Source organism: Ranitomeya imitator, chromosome 4 (genome assembly GCF_032444005.1).
Source record: "Ranitomeya imitator isolate aRanImi1 chromosome 4, aRanImi1.pri, whole genome shotgun sequence".
NCBI lineage: Eukaryota > Metazoa > Chordata > Amphibia > Anura > Dendrobatidae > Ranitomeya > Ranitomeya imitator.
The window spans coordinates 569,140,599-569,158,428 of NC_091285.1; the positions used below are offsets into that span (position 1 = coordinate 569,140,599).

The window sequence follows — 17,830 nt, forward strand, 5'->3', positions numbered from 1 at the left end:
GGCGTGGGCTACCGCGCCATTTTCTCCGCCAGAGAGGGAAAGCCAGTGACCGAGGGCAGAAATTAATAGCCTAAAGAGGGACCATGGTTATTGGCCCCCCCCTGGCTAAAAAATATCTGCCCCCAGCCACCCCAGAAAAGACACATCTGTAAGATGCGCCTATTCTAGCACTTAGCTTCTCTCTTCCCACTCCCCTGTAGCGGTGGGATATGGGGTAATAAAGGGTTAATGTCACCTTGCTAATGGAAGGTGACATTAAGCCTGGTTATGAACTTATGAATTTTTCTGAATATTTTCCCACACTACAGTTCATTTGAGTTTATACCACCAGGGGGCGCATCACCGTAAGTTTACGAAGCTACATTACCCTGCATTCCATTCATTCCCCAGTTTTTACAACCAGGAGCAACAGCTGCATTAGCAGGCTCCTGGTTGTAAAATTATTTAACCCTTTCAGATGGATTTACAGCGTGGGACATGACTATACGACGGACAGGTATGGGATATTGTTGATTTATTTTATTTTATTTTTTTACAGAACGAGGGTCTTCAGGTGGATTAAGCATACAATGAAGATTTTAAAACCCCATGTGTGTATTTATTTCATTAAAATACTTTATTCATAATGTGTGTGTGTATTATTAACCCTTACTACTATTGGAATAATCTATATATATAATTGTCTAAGGGTTTTTCCGTCTGTCTGTCTTTCTGTCTGTCTGTCTGTCCTGGAAATCCCGCGTCTCTGATTGGTCAAGGCCGCCAGGCCTCGACCAATCAGCAACGGGCACAGCGACGATGATGTCATAAAGGACGTAGACATCTCACGTTTCTGATTCAGCGACGGGCACAGTATCGACGTAGATGTCATAATGATTGCCATGGCGACGAATATTCTAGAATACCCGATGCGTTAGAATCGGGCCACAATCTAGTAATGGATAAGTGTCTTATTGACATCTCTCCAATTATTAACCAGGCTTAATGTCACCTTAGATTAGCAAGGTGACATTAACCCTTTATTACCCCATATCCCATCGCTACTCTGGAGTGGGAAGAGAGAGGCTAAGTGCCAGAATAGGCGCATCTTACAGATGTGCCTTTTCTGGGGTGGCTGGGGACAGATGTTTTTAGCGGGGGGTGGGTGGCAATAACCATGGTCCCTCTCTAGGCTACTAATATCTGCCCTCAGTCACTAGCTTTCCCACTCTGGCGGAGAAAATTGCGCGGGAGCCCACGCCAGTTTTTTTCCGTGATTTAACCCTTTATTTTAACACCTAGAGCTCCCAAATTTTACACACAGACACTTCAAACATTATTAGTGAGGAATATGTAAAAAAAAATAAGGGATTTGAAATGTATGTATGTAAACTGCGCCTCATATCCTATCTGGTTTGATAAGGAGATATCTAGCTCTGTATTAAATATAAAATATATATATATATATATATATATATATATATATATATATATATATATATATACACACATACTAGATGGTGGCCCGATTCTAACGCATCGGGTATTCTAGAATATGTATTTATGAATATATATACTGTAGCAGCCACATAGTATATAGCACAGGCCACGTAGTATATAGGAGCCATGTAGTATATAGCAGACAAATACTACGTGGCCTGTGCTATATACTATGTGGCTGCTATATACATACATATTGTAGAATACCCGATGCGTTAATACAGGCCACGCAATATATAACAGTGGCCACGCAGTATATAACACAGCCACGTACTATATAACACAGCCCACGCAGTATATAGCAGCCACACAGTATATAACACAGGCGACGTAGTATATAACATAGGGCACGCAGTATATAACACTGGCCACGTAATATATAGCACAGCCCACGCAGTATATAGCAGCCATGTAGTATATCACACTGCCCACGCAGTATATAACAGTGGCCACGTAATATATAGCACAGCTCACGCAGTACATAACACAGCACACATAGTATATAACAGTGCCTATGTAGTATATAACACTGCCCACGTAGTATATAACAGTGGGCACATAATATATAGAACAGCCTACGCAGTACATAACACAGCCCACATAGTATATAACACTGCCTATGTAGTATATAGCAGCCACGCGGTATCTAACACAGCCCACATAGTATACAGCAGTGTGGGCACCATATCCCTGTTAAAAAAAATAATTAAAATAAAAAATAGTTATATACTCACCCCCTGGGATCCACCGAAGCTCCGGCGATACGCGCACGGCTGGTGCCACCTTCCGTTCCCAGGATGCATTGCGAAATTACCCAGATGACTTAGCGGTCTCGCGAGACCGCTAAGTCTTCTGGGTAATTTCGCAATGCATCGCCGAGAACGGAAGATGGCGGAGGCCGCGCGACTCGGCGGACTACGGAGGGTAAGTATAGCAGGTTTTTTTTAATTATTTTTAACATTACATTTTTTAACTACTGATGCCGCATAGATTTATGTTAGAACACACAGATGCACCAATAAAGAATAAAACAATAATAATATACCGTAGATCTAAAAAAATATATAGAAAAGATATATATTGTGTATCAGTGCTCTGTGAGGAAGTAACATAGTAACATAGTAACATAGTAACATAGTTAGTAAGGCCGAAAAAAGACATTTGTCCATCCAGTTCAGCCTATATTCCATCATAATAAATCCCCAGATCTACGTCCTTCTACAGAACCTAATAATTGTATGATACAATATTGTTCTGCTCCAGGAAGACATCCAGGCCTCTCTTGAACCCCTCGACTGAGTTCGCCATCACCACCTCCTCAGGCAAGCAATTCCAGATTCTCACTGCCCTAACAGTAAAGAATCCTCTTCTATGTTGGTGGAAAAACCTTCTCTCCGCCAGACGCAAAGAATGCCCCCTTGTGCCCGTCACCTTCCTTGGTATAAACAGATCCTCAGCGAGATATTTGTATTGTCCCCTTATATACTTATACATGGTTATTAGATCGCCCCTCAGTTCCCCCGAGTACTGTGAGTCCTCAGTACTCACAGTTCCCCCGAGGGTCCATAGTTCTATAGGCTGCGGCAGCTCCACCCTCTAAGAGCCCCACCAGATGTCGGACTCGCTCCCTTTCCGGGACTTCCATTAATCGACACTGATGCTCAAAGTCCTGGAAGAAGCCCTCAATGTTGCCTGCAGCCTCATTAAAGGGCTTGAAGTCTTTGCGGGACACTCTGGGGAGTTCCCTCATGGTGGGTGTTGGGGTTAGAGTCTGTCTGGAGGTTCTAGCTGCTTCCAAAGCGATCTGCCTCTCCAGCAAGGCCATCCCCTGAGCTCTGTCCTCGGCTCTGTGAATGGCCTCCCTCTCCTCGGCTCTGTGAATGGCCTCCCTCTCCTCGGCTCTGTGAATGGCCTCCCTCTCCTCGGCTCTGTGAAGTAGTGACTAAACACTAGAGTACGAGACAACCGCAACAACCAAGACCTGGAATGCCAAAAGGAGTTGAACCACACAGAAGATAAATATAAAATAGCCTTTATTACAGTGAGTGGCAAAAAAGTTATATATACATAAAAATTACATTAAAAAAATACAATAAAAAACAAGTACGCGATTTAATTTCAGGACAATAGAAAAAAATATTTCTTTAAAAAAATATATAATAATATATGGTGACCTCCAATCCCGGTTAGTACAGATAGAAACCTGATTAAAAAATAAAAAATAAAAATAAAATAAAAATTGTAGAAAGTGTACTCCTAAATATCAACTCAAGAAAACGCACTAAAGTGCATAAGTGCAAAAATGCTATATGATGGGCTAAAAAATGAATAAACCACAATTAAAGAAAAATATATATAACCCAATTCTAAGAGTGACAAAATATAGTGCTAAATATAGGAATCCAACCTTGTGCCACATATGTTAATGTGTGGAACCACAAAGCATAAAAGCACACAGCTATAGTATATAGTATGCCATGATTTTTTCTGTGCTATAGTATGTACACAATGAGTGCAGAGCCACTCGTGAAGGCAGCACACCGCTGCAAAGTAATCACACCAAAAAAGTGCAAGGTGCAGAAAAAAGAAAAAAGAAAATAAGTATTCAATCTGTAAACTACCTGTAGGGAGAGACGCCAGGTCCTGACACCGCGCACCCCGACGCGCGTTTCGGAAAACACTTTCCTTCGTCAGCACTCATTGTGTACATACTATAGCACAGAAAAAATCATGGCATACTATATACTATAGCTGTGTGCTTTTATGCTTTGTGGTTCCACACATTAACATATGTGGCACAAGGTTGGATTCCTATATTTAGCACTATATTTTGTCACTCTTAGAATTGGGTTATATATATTTTTCTTTAATTGTGGTTTTTTCATTTTTTAGCCCATCATATAGCATTTTTGCACTTATGCACTTTAATGCGTTTTCTTGAGTTGATATTTAGGAGTACACTTTCTACAATTTTTATTTTATTTTTATTTTTTATTTTTTAATCAGGTTTCTATCTGTACTAACCGGGATTGGAGGTCACCATATATTATTATATATTTTAAAAAAAAATATTTTTTTCTATTGTCCTGAAATTAAATCGCGTACTTGTTTTTTATTGTATTTTTTTAATGTAATTTTTATGTATATATAACTTTTTTGCCACTCACTGTAATAAAGGCTATTTTATATTTATCTTCTGTGTGGTTCAACTCCTTTTGGCATTCCAGGTCTTGGTTGTTGCGGTTGTCTGATGCCGCATAGGCAGCATCAATAGTAAAAAGTTGGGGACACACAGGGTTAATAGCAGCGGTTACAGAGTGTGTTACCCGCGGCATAATGCGGTCCGTTACCGCCGACATTAACCCTGTGTGAGCGGTGACTGGAGGGGAGTATGCGGGCGCCGGGCACTGACTGCGGGGAGTAAGGAGCGGCCATTTTCTTCCGGACTGTGCCCGTCGCTGATTGGTCGTGGCTGTATTGCCGTGACCAATCAGCGACTTAGATTTCCATGACAGACAGAGGCCGCAACCAATGAATATCCGTGACAGACAGAAGGACAGACAGAGACGGAAGTGACCCTTATATATATATCTTTACTATATAATTGTCTATCTATTATATAATTGTCTAAGGGTCTCTTCCGTCTGTCTGTCCTTCTGTCACAGTTATTCATTCGCTGATTGGTCTCGGCAGCTGCCTGTCATGGCTGCCGCGACCAATCAGCAACGGGCACAGTCCGATTAGTCCCTCCCCTACTCCCCTGAACTCACTGCCCGGCGCCCGCTCAATAATCCCCTCCACTCACCGCTCACACAGGGTTAGTGGCAGCGGTAACGGCCCGCGGTGTAACGCACTTCATTACCGCTGCTATTAACCCTGTGTGTCCCCAACTATTTACTATTGATGCTGCCTACGCAGCATCAATAGTAAAAATATGTCATGATAAAAATAATAATAAAAAAAACCAAAACCTGCTATACTCGCCATCCGCCGCATTTCCTGCTCCTTGCGACGCTCCCGGGACCGCTCCATTGCAAGCGGCAGCTTCCGGTCCCAGGGCTAGTGTGCGACAAGGACCTGCCGTGACGTCACGGTTATGTGACCGCGACGTCATCACAGGTACTGCTCACACCAGCCCTGGGACCGGAAGCTGCCGCTTGCAAGGAAGTGGTCCCGGGAGCGTCGCGAGGAGCGAGAAAGGCGGCGGATGTGAGTATAGCAGGACTTCAACGGCCCTTCGGAAGGTGAGTATATGTTTATTTTTTATTTTTATTTTTTTTAGTCTCTATACTACGTGGCTCTGTGCTGGGCAATATACTACGTCGCTGGGCAATATACTACGTGGCTGGGCAATATACTACGTGGCTGGGCAATATACTACGTCGCTGGGCAAAATACTACGTGACTGGGCAATATACTACGTGGCTGGACAATATACTACGTCGCTGGGCAATATACTACGTGGACATCCATATTCTAGAATACCCGTCAATTCCGTCTGTCTGTCTTTCTGTCACGGTTATTCATTCGATGATTGGTCTCGCCAGCTGCCTGTCATGGCTGCCGCGACCAATCAGCGACGGGCACAGTCCGAAGAAAATGGCTGCTCCTTACTCCCCGCAGTCAGTGCCTGTCGCCCGCATACTCCCTCTCCGGTCACCGCTAAAACAGGGTTAATGCCGGCGGTAACAAACCGCGTTATGCCACGGGTAACGCACTCCGTTACCGCCGCTATTAACCCTGTGTGTCCCAAACTTTTTACTATTGACGCTGCCTATGCGGCATCAATAGTAAGAAATGTAATGTTAAAAATAATAATAAAAAAAAAAACTGCTATACTCACCCTCCGTAGTCGCTCGCGCCGGCAGCCATCTTCCGTTGCAGGTTCCGGTGGCAAAGATGGTATGGGAGAAGGACCTGCCATGACGTGACGGTCATGTGACCGCGACGTCATCACAGGTCCTGTGCTCATACCAACCCTGGGACCGGAAGCTGCCGTGGACTACAAGGGCCCTCGGAAAGGTGAGTATATGTTGATTTTTTATACTGTGACAAACCTGGCTGGGCAATATACTACGTAGCTGGGCAATATACTACGTGGCTGCGCAATATACTACGTCACTACGCAATATACTATGTAACTGGGCAATATACTATGTGGCTGGGCAATATACTACATCACTGGGCAATATACTACGTGGCTGGGCAATATACTACGTGGGCTGTGCAATATACTACGCCATGTACTATATTGCTCAGCCACGTACTATATTGCCCAGCGACGTAGTATATTGCCCAGTCACGTAGTATATTGCCCAGCCACGTAGTATATTGCCCAGCCACGTAGTATATTGCCAAGCCACGTAGTATATTGCCCAGCCACGTAGTATATTGCCCAGCCACGTAGTATATTGCCCAGCCACGTAGTATATTGCGCAGCGACGTAGTATACAGCAGAGTAACGTAGTATATTGCACAGCGACGTAGTATACAGCACAGAGCCACGTAGTATATTGCACAGTGACGTAGTATATTGCCCAGCCACGTAGTATATTGCATAGTGACGTAGTATATTGCCCAGTCACGTAGTATATTGCCCAGTGACGTAGTATACAGCACAGAGCCACGTAGTATATTGCCCAGTGACGTAGTATATTGCCCAGTCACGTAGTATATTGCCCAGCGACGTAGTATATTACCCAGCCACGTAGAATATTGCCCAGTCACGTAGTATATTGCCCAGCGACGTAGTATATTGCCCAGCCACATAGTATATTGCCCAGTCACGTAGTGTATTGCCCAGCGACGTAATATATTGCCCAGCTACTTAGGATATTGCCCAGTCACGTATGTCACAGGTTAAAAAATAAAAAATAAACATACTCGCCTAACGATCCGAGGGCCCCTTGTAGTTTAACATACTCACCATTCTGGTCGCTGCTCCTCAGCGTTCCGTCTCTCTGCCTCCTGGGATCCAATGGCGCTGTGCCGATGGGCACGCGGCTGCCGCCATCTTCCGTTCCCAGGATGCTTTGCGAAATTACCCAGATGACTTAGCGGTCTCTCGTGACCGCTAGGTCTTTTGGGTAATTTCGCAATGCATCGCTGTGAAAGGAAGATGGCGGCAGGCGCGAGCCGAAAACGGAGGGTGAGTATAGCAGGTTTTTTGTTTTTTTTACTATTTTTAACATTACTTTTTTACTATTGATGCCGCATAGGCAGCATCAATAGTAAAAGGTTGGGGACACACAGGGTTAATAGCGGCGGTAACGGAGTGCGTTACCCGCGGCATAACGCGGTCCGTTACCGCCGGCATTAACCTTGTGTTAGCGGTGACCGGAGGGGCGTATGGAGCGGGCGCCGGGGACAGTGACTGCGGGGAGCATGGAGCGGGCGCCGGGGACAGTGACTGCAAAGAGCGGAGATAATGGAGCGGATCGCCGGGGACACTGCGGGGAGTAAGGAACGGCCATTTTCTTCCGGACTGTGCCCGTCGCTGATTGGTCGCGGCAGCCATGACAGGCAGCTGGCGAGACCAATCAGCGAATGAATAACCGTGACAGACCGAAGGTCAGACAGACAGACGGAAGTGACCCTTAGACAATTATATAGTAGATATATATATATATCTCTATCTACCTATACTATGTGTAGACATTTATTCTATCTATTCTATCAGTGTGATTTTACTGTACACCGCACTGAATTGCTGGCTTTTCTATAGAACACCGCTGCGTATTTCTCGCAAGTCACACTGATGGTCCGTGTGTAATCCGTATTTTTCTCACCCAATAGCGCAATACGCTGACAAATGCAGCATGCTGCGATTTTCTCAACCCTTAAAATACGGCTGAGAAATATATGGCAGATAGGAGCTGCCCCATAGTGAATCATTGGTCCGTGTGCAATGCGTTGTTTTTGCGCCTCTCATACGTCCGTAAAACTGTCTAGTGTGACGCTGGACTAAGCATGATTTACATGTCGCTGTTTTTACCATACAGGTGGATGCTCCAGCCTTCTTCACATCATTTAACCCCTTCACCCCGAAGCCTGTTTCCACTTTCCTGACCAGACCATTTTTTACAATTCTGACCACTGCCACTTTATGAAGTCATAACTCTGGAAAGCTTTAATGGATTCCACTGATTCTGAGATTGTTTTCTCATGACATATTGTACTTTTTGCTAAAAAATTTCATATGACTTGTGTTTATTTGTGAAAAAAAGGGAATATTGGCGAAAATTTTGCAATTTTCAAACTTAATTTTTATGCCCTAAAACCAGAAAGTCATATCGCACAAAATAGTTAATAAATTACATTTCCTGTATGTCTACTTTACATCAGCACAATTTTTAGAACATGATTTTTTTTTTTTTGTTAGGATGTTATGAGGGTTAAAAGTTGACCACCAATTTCTCATTTTTACAACAAAATTTGCCAAACTTTTTTTTAGGGACCAACTCACATTTGAAGTGACTTTTAGGGGCCTATATGACAGATAATACCCAAAAGTGACACCATTCTAAAAACTGCACCTCTCAAGGTTCTCAAAACTACATTCAAGAAGTTTATTAACCGTTTAGGTGCTTCACAGGAATTAATGGAATGTGGAAGGAAAAAATAAACATTTATTTTTCTTTCACAAAAACTTTCCTTTAGATCTAAGTTTTTCTTACTTTCGCAAGGGTAACAGGAGAAAATGGAACATATAGTTTGTTGTGCAATTACTCCTGATGATGTCGATACTCCATATGTGGGGGAAATCTACTGATTAGGCACACAGCAGAGCTTGGAAGGGAAGGAGCACCTTTTCACTTTTGAATGTAAAATTTGCTGGCATAATTAGCGTAGGCCATGTCATGTTTAGAGAGCTCCTGATGTAACTAAACAGAAAACCCCCCACAACTCACACCATTTTGGAAACTAGACCCTTTAGGGAACTTATCTAGATGTGTATTGAGTACCTTGAACCCACAGGTGCTTCACAGACGTTTATAACGTAGAGCCGTGAAAATAAAAAAAATCATATTTTTCCCAAATAAATCTTTTTTAAATTCAAATTTTGCATTTTCATAAGGGTAAAAGGAGAAATTGCTCATTACAATTTGTTGTGCAATTTCTCTTTGAGTGCTAAGATTCCCAATATGTGGAGGAAAACATCCTTTTCGGTGCACGGCAGGGCTTGGAAGTGAAGGGGCACCATTTGACTTTTTAATGTAAAATTTGCTGGAATAATTAGCAGATGCCATGTCGCATTTGGAGAGCCCTATAAACACAAAAGAAAAAAGACTTGACCAATAATGGTATGCACACCCATAAAATATGTGAAAATATCAAAAAATGTTTAATTACACCTGAAAGAACATGACAAACATATAAAACCATTTAAAAAGGTCTGAATACAGAACCATAAGTCACCACCCCTAAGCACAAATATCATGAAATAACAACACTGCATAGATAAAGTGCTATATGTATATACAAGATGTGTCCTGTCTAAACATGTAACGGTCCAATATGACATACATGAATATATAAAGGCCGAAACAAATGCATATGTAAACCTGTAGTCGTACACTGACAGATAATCTAGCAATAAAATTACTGCAATTCAGTGTTTGGTATATAACAATGTGAAGTGTTATATCAGCATGCTGTTTCGCCAAGATGATGGTAGTACCAGGATAGGTATATAAATGTGGGGTACAAGCATGTGCCAGAAAGCCTCAAATATGACATACATGAATATATAAAGGCCGAAACAAATGCATACGTAAACCTGTAGTCGCACACTGACAGATAATCTAGCAAATTACTGCAATTCAGTGTTTGGTATATAACAATATAAAGTGCTATATCAGCATGCTGTTTAGCCAGGATGATGGCAATACCAAGATAGATATATAAATATGCGGGCTACAAGCATGTGCCAGAAAGCCTCAAATAGGCATACACTGGTGCTCCCCTGCAATCAAATAATAACCCAATGGGTGCCAAGATGTAAGAAAAAATGGGGGGGAGTAAAGAGAGGAAAAAATGTTCCAAAGTAACAGCATGAACACTGAACAATGGTATACCATGAGCCCATGAGCTCTCGCCTCACCCCTTAAGCCTGTCTCCTGTCTCCATTAGGCATCTGGGCTCATGGTATACCATTGTTCAGTGTTCATGCTGTTCCTTTGGAACATTTTTTCCTCTCTTTACTCCTCCCATTTTTTCTTACATCTTGGCACCCATTGGGTTATTATTTGTCAGCTGTTGCACATTTCCACACGGCGTACTATGGGTAAGATGGCCCTATAAGATGCATTCCCCCCCCCCCCCCCCTTCTAACTCTTGCATGTGGCTTTTTTTTGCAATTTATTGTATAGGACTGACTGCACAGGATGCAATGTATCACACACTGATTTATCACATGAATATATATTTATCTCTTTGTCCTGGCTACTTTGTTGCCATACTTGCTCTGTATCTTTTGACAGGATCATGGATACCGAAATATATAGCACCCCGTGCATATTTTGCAGGTTATATTCCCCAGATGGTGATGGCAGTGAGTGTTTCCATTTAGATGTTTTTATTGCTGTCCATGTTGTTTTCTAATAAATATTGATATGTTTTTCTATGATTCTGGTGTGCATATTATTAATTAGTCCTCTTTTTTTCTCTTTTTGACACAATCTTCATGTTTAAGTACTTTATGTAGCACCCATGTTGCATTAAGATTGATTATCTATGTAGTGCGCTCTGACCCTTGCATTAAAATTCAAGAGGTGGTCACCCCAAATATTCATGTGATTTAGATTTCTCTTTTTTCGTTCACTTTGCCTTTTGTTAACTGATAATAAACCATTAATACTTTTATTTTTAAAGCATTCTTACCGTATATATAGCATTTGAACCAATCATGGTCTTGCTAGACCGAACTATATGCGCTACATACAAACACAAATGTCCAAAAACCATTAGTATTACAATCCAAAGTAACACCTGCCAGTATATCTGCATACACTTATGTTCCTCTTGAACATCTTGAACTCTGGTCTGTCAATTTCTCTTAAACATTATCAGGCTATTATTACAGTGGGCTACTGTAGCTGGCACTGAGGTCTTATTATGACTTAAATTCACTTTAATGGCTTGAAAGAGTTTTCCCGCATTAGGCTACAAGTTTGCCGCTACACTTTGTGCGCGCTATGAGGATTCTCTGGTGCCAGCGCCAGAAGCGTTACGGTAAGTACGTGATTTGCATAAATGTGGGCACATGCCAACTTGCATTAAGCAAGCGCGGACACAGTCTAGTTGGAATGTGGTCAGAACCATGCAAATCGTACACTTGCGATCACATGATGGCCCATTCCTGGTGCAGGTACCGGGAATCTTCACAATGCACACGAAGTGACAGCAGACTTGTAGCCTAATGCTGGAAAACCTCTAAGTCATGAAGACGTCAGTGCAAAGTGAGGATTCCCAAGTATGCAGTCACATACAGTGACTGAACATATACCATAAAACCGGTTCACCCTTTTAACACTGTGGCATTATATTCTTATCTGATTTGCCATCAAGAATCATTGTGACCTTACCTCCTCCGCACTGCACACTGCACCCTTCCCAACTGCTGTGTGTCCACATGTACAGTGGGTCTGGTTGTCTCTCCACCTCAGTTGTCTGTTCTGCTGACTGGTTCACTGGGATGGTATATTCATAATGTATGCCATAGTTCTGATCGTGGAAGAGCAAGACCTAATCGCATTTCAAAAGAAAGCAAGATATTATATTGATGTGCATGCACTGTGTTTCGATAAATTATAAAAGGGGTAATCCGTAGAGAAAAAGATTTATTCACATTACCATAACCTCAAAAACTATAACGCTCACATCCGCAGTAGTGTGTTACAGTATGTTCTATTAAGAACTATTCACTGGGACAGAGACACCTGACTGATGGGCGTAAGCCAAGGGGGTTTATGGCCCCACTGTGCCATGAACCAGACTACCCTGGAAGGGGCGTGACTATGACAGCTGCCTTGGTTTTCACTGGAGCCTCTGATGGTGAGGTCAGGTTTGTGCGGCAGGCAGCTGCCAGTTGCTACTCCAGGGTGGTGTCTGGCTGTGGCTGCTGATCCCACTTGGAGAACAGGAACACTAGGACAGGTGCGGGCATCAGGCAGGACTAGCAGATGAGCACGGATGAAACTCAGACGAGTAGGCTGGCATGGCTGAGATACAGGGCTGGCAGAGACATAGGACTGGCAGGAACGGCAGAGACACAGGTCTGGCAGGAACGGCAGAGACACAGGGCTGGCAGGAAAGGCAGAGACACAGGGCTGGCAGGCACGGCAGAGACAGGGCTGGCAGGCATGGCAGAGACACAGGGTTGGCAGGAACAACAGAAACACAGGGCTGGCAGGCACAACAGAGAAACAGGGCTGGAAGGCACAACAGAGACACAGGGCTGGCAGGCACAACAGGGAAACAGAGCTGACAGGCACGGGAGAGACACAGGGCTGGCAGGCACAGCAGAGACACAAAGCTGGCAGGCACGGCAGAGACACAAAGCTGGCAGGCACAGCTGATACACAGGGCAAGTTGGTGTGGTGTATGAAGGAACAGGTAGGGACCTGTTCACACAGGAGGTGCAGGTACAGATATGAAGTATGAAGGAACAGGTTGGGACCTGTTCACACAGGAAGAAAACCGCAAGGCTGCGGATAGGAGTTGTAGAACTGCAAGGAATGCGGAGAGGAGCTGCAGCAAGAGATTACTGCAGAAGCAGAAGCTAAGTAGAGCGGAACCACAAGGAATGCGGAGAGGAGCTGCAGCAAGAGATATCTGCAGCAGCAGGAGCAGAGTGGAACGGAGAAGAACCGCAGGAGTGCAGAGCAGAGGTAAAGCTGCAAGAGAGCGGAGCACAGGCAAAACCACAAGAGCCGCAAGAGTGTGGAGCATAAGCAAACAGAGAACACAAGGAAAGACACAGCAGGGAAAGAAGCCACAGAAAAGGAGACAGAGGTAGGACAAAGTTCAGACAAGGTAATGTAACAATACAAGGTACAAGAAGACACAGGGACCAGGATATTCTGCCTCCTGGAGGGTGGACAACAAGAACAAGGCAAGGCTAGAACAGAAACACTGAGGCCAAGATATACAGCCTCCTGGCAGACAGACAAGATCAAGGCAAAGCTAGGAGTTGAACCTCCAGAGAAAGAGGAAAACAGAGCAAGGCCTGGCAGCTCAGAAGCTAAACACTAACTGAGTTTACACATTGCACAGGCGCAGTCCACAGGGTGGAGCTGCCCTAAATACTGAAGGCCTCTTGGTAATTGGTCATGAACAGATTAGACAGGTGCACCTGATTCCTATAAGAACCAGAGAGTTTTGGCGCCGCCCCCCTATGCACACAGCTAGGAAGCATGGAGAAAGCAGAGACACAGAATATGGAGCTGGCAACAGACAGAAGACAACATGACCTGGAGCAGTGAGTAAGATGGTGTGTGAGGAAAGGAAGGCCATGTAGTGATGTCAGCAGAGTTATTACACACTGTTCCTAAGTCCTCCCTCTCCTGGGACGCAGACGCTAAGTCACATATTAGGGGGCATGGCTTGATACAGGCTTTTTATACAAACCAGCCTCCTGATAGCAGATTGTTCCATCAATCATCAATCAGGGGATGTGGTTTTCTCACTGCTTGTTATACAAAACAGTTACCTGACGAAGGCTGATGTGTTTGCAGATTTGTAAGGTCATCCATCATTTGTTCTCTGCCAGGTTGACTCTCCCTGTGATCTATGCCTGCTTCCTCACAGCTTTTCTGTGATACTCATAGCTTCCCTCCAGATACAACTGGAGACTGCAATAAACCTATAGTGTATTCTCTTGGTAGTTTCCCACCTCATGAAACTTTACCACTCTATTTTCACACGAGTCACCCAGCCATTGCACAAACGATGAGATATTACAAACCCGCACACCAATAAGGCTTGGTCAGAGGGTTGGATTGCATTGCAAGCAATGAGAAAGTCATGCCCCCTGATCCGTCGCTGCATGGAGGAGCAGTTATCAGAAGACTGGCTTGTATGAAAAGCCAGTAGCATGATCTGTCACATGGTGTCTCAGAAGAGAGAGGCAGCACTCAGGAGCTCCATCTCCATAACAGTGAATAGTTCTGAAAAGCACAGAGTATGACAATTCAAAACACTACTATAGATGCCAGCTTTATAGTTTTTGAAGTTATGTCAATGAGAAAACTTTTCTTAAGTCCCCAAAGTACCTCAAAGTTTAATAATAAATCATTGGAGAAACCAGCAAATGCTCAAGCTTTACCACCGGTGGGTTATTTCAGTGACCATCATGAGCTTAACATACTTTACAGAAAATGGTTGAGGCCCACAAAGCAGGAGAAAGCTATAAGAAGATAGCAAAGTGTTTTCAAGTTGCCCTTTCCTCAGTTTGAAATTTAATTAAGAAATGGCAGTTAACAGTTTTGGAAGACCAAAAGAGAGGAGCTTGTAGGATTGCTAGAGAGGCAAATCAGAACCCCTGCTTGACTGCAAAAGACCTTCAGAAAAATTTAGAAGACTCTGGAGTTGTGGTACATTGTACTTCTGTTTAGAGACTCCTGCAGAAATATGGCCTTCATATTTGTGGATTTGCAAACATGCTTACAAAGATCAAGAAGGCATAGGTGATAGAGTAAAAGAAGTGTCTTCTAACATTATAAAGTCCATACCCAATAATTTCCTGTTTCCTCCAACGCACGTTTTGCCTGGTAATGGCTTTTTCAAGGAGTGACACCCCTTGTTTTGCAAATATATATATAGGCTATATGTAATGAGGTTTTTTTGATAAATACATCAGTCCATGACTGTGTCCATGTACCCACTCCAATTAATGCACTCGGGTTTTTCATATTCTGTTGTTTGGTTGTCCCCTTTTATATGCTATATGTGTATTTTAATATTATTAATACATTTTCATATTTTTATTATATTGTTTCTGTATTGTTGTTTTTTCATCTTATTTTTTGGAGTAGGTCTCAATAGTATTATAGGGTGATATCCCATGTATTGATCAATTGTGAGTCAAGTTTGATTTGGTGTTGTATTTATAATAAAAAACAAGTACAATAATCTTAAACAATACAAGTTTCGACTGGTACAGGAGGAGAGAGAACAATGCGCGCAAGGGCTCATAATCTACAAAGGATGGGTGAGGAGACAGTAGGTGAGGGTAGATCTTGATCTGAACATCATTGAAAAACTGTGGCTAGACCTCAAAATAGCAGTGCATGCAAGACGACCCAGGAATCTCACAGAACTGGAAGAATTTTCCAAGGAGGAATGGATGAAAATCTCTCAAACAAGTATTGAAAGACTCTTGTCTAACTACAAAAAGCGTTTACAAGCTGTGATAAAACTTAAAACTACCTTTTAAAAGTAAGTACTAGATATTAACCATGCAGGGTGCCCAAACATTTTGCATCGACCCATTTTCCTTTTTGTGATTTTTAAAATGCAAAAGATGAAAACATATATATGAAATGTGTCATCTTTAACTTTAGGCCTTTTAGAGATGATATGCTACTGTGCGTACGTGCGTGTGTGCGTGTATGTATATATATTACACAATATTAACCCCTTAGTGACGGAGCCAAATTTTTGAAATCTGACCAGTGTCAATTTATGTGGTAATAACTCTGGAATACTTCAACAAATCCCAGTGATTTTGAGATTGTTTTTTCGTGACACATTATACTTTATGAAAATGGTAAATTTAGGTTGATATGTTTTGTGTTTATTTATAAAAATTATCAGAAATTTGAGAACAATGTTAAAAAATTAGCAATTTTCTAACTTTGGATGATTATCCCTTTAATCCAGATGGTCATACCACAGGAAACCATTAATAAATAACATTTCCCACATGTCTGCTTTACTTCAGCACCATTTGTAAAATGTTATTTTATTTTGTTAACATTTTAGGAGGATTAAAAATGTAGCAGTAATTTTTCATTTTTTCAAGGAAATTTACAAAATGTATGTTTTTAGAGACCTATCCATGTTTAAAGTGCCTTTAGTGGACCCCTATATTGGGAAACCCCCAAAAGTGATACCATTTTAAAAACAGCACCCCCTGACATATTGAAAACTGCAGTCAGGTAGTTTATTAACCCTTCAGGTGCTTTACAGGATTAATGCAAAGTGGTATGACAGAAATGAAAATGTGTATTTTTACCACCTAAATGTCTCTAACTTCTGAACAGGTTACAACAGCCGTCAGACTGTAAGGCCGCTATTTGGTCATGAATTGTCATGGCAAACATCAGGACCACACAATCATGATCGGAGGGCACCAATTGGGATAAATAGGAAGCCCCCACACTCTGTTAACCATTTATAATGATGTAGTCACAAAGGACAGCAGCATCTAAGGGGTTAAACAGATTTGGACAGTGCAAACACTGATCGTGGCTGATACAGCAAGTTGTCAGCTATAGTGGACAGCCGACAGCTGCTGGATTGTCACATGTATGGGGAGGCTAGTCTCTTATATCTCAGGTCAGTTAAAAGACGTATTGGCGGTCATTAAGGGGTTAAATATATAAAATAGTCATTATTTTTCCTTTACATGGTTACAGGTCATGTCGCTTGATCAGCTGCTAGGATACATTTTATATTAGCCACATGGACACGAGGACACTCAGTGGGAAAACAACCAATTAATGTGAGAGTGTTGAGGGAATGCTCTGTGATATTTGGAAGTCATTGTGTAGGGTGGGAGAGGAAGTAAGCTGTGTTCACAGCTGGATCCTGTGGTATCTGCCTCCTGCTTTATAAAAGAGGTGATCCTTTTCATTTCAATCTCTTCAAATCCTTTTTTTTTCAAATCCAGTACAATCAATTTATGAAATTCCGGAAACCGAAGACCATGTTTATTGCTGGGTGTAGTTACTGCAGAAAAATGAGTCTGCAATCTCTTCACAATGCTGCATATCCATTGTCAATGTAACTCCATAACAGGCAGTTTTGGATCAGCTTTGTGCTGTTGTGGTTCTGTAATTGTTTTCTGATGCTGCTAACAAAAGCTCCAGGCTTTTAGCAAAGTGCTGCGCCTTCCCCTACATTGTTTAGACAGCTTTCTATTCACAGCCTCCCTTTTCGGTCCTCTTTTTGATTATGTTTTTCAGGCCGCCCATTTCCTATGTGAGGTGCTGTTGGGTGTCAACTCCCACTCTGAAAGTCTGCCTGTTCATGGAAATGATTTTCTGATGCGCTAGTTAAAAGCAGCAAAAAGCTTTGTCTATACTGGGATATTTGCCCAGTTAAACACTGGACCATCCAGAAAAGT

At 42.6% G+C, this 17,830-nt stretch overlaps 1 protein-coding gene across 2 annotated transcripts in view; it reads right to left on the reverse strand.

Moving 5' to 3' along the window:
* Positions 1 to 17,830, reverse strand: part of ADAMTS17 (ADAM metallopeptidase with thrombospondin type 1 motif 17) — a 434,783-nt gene that overhangs the window by 73,965 nt on the left and 342,988 nt on the right. For both annotated transcript variants that reach the window (XM_069766309.1, XM_069766308.1), the window contains one exon: positions 12,066 to 12,225. In XM_069766309.1, coding sequence (XP_069622410.1) covers positions 12,066 to 12,225 — 160 coding nt within the window. The remainder of the gene's footprint in view (positions 1 to 12,065; positions 12,226 to 17,830) is intronic.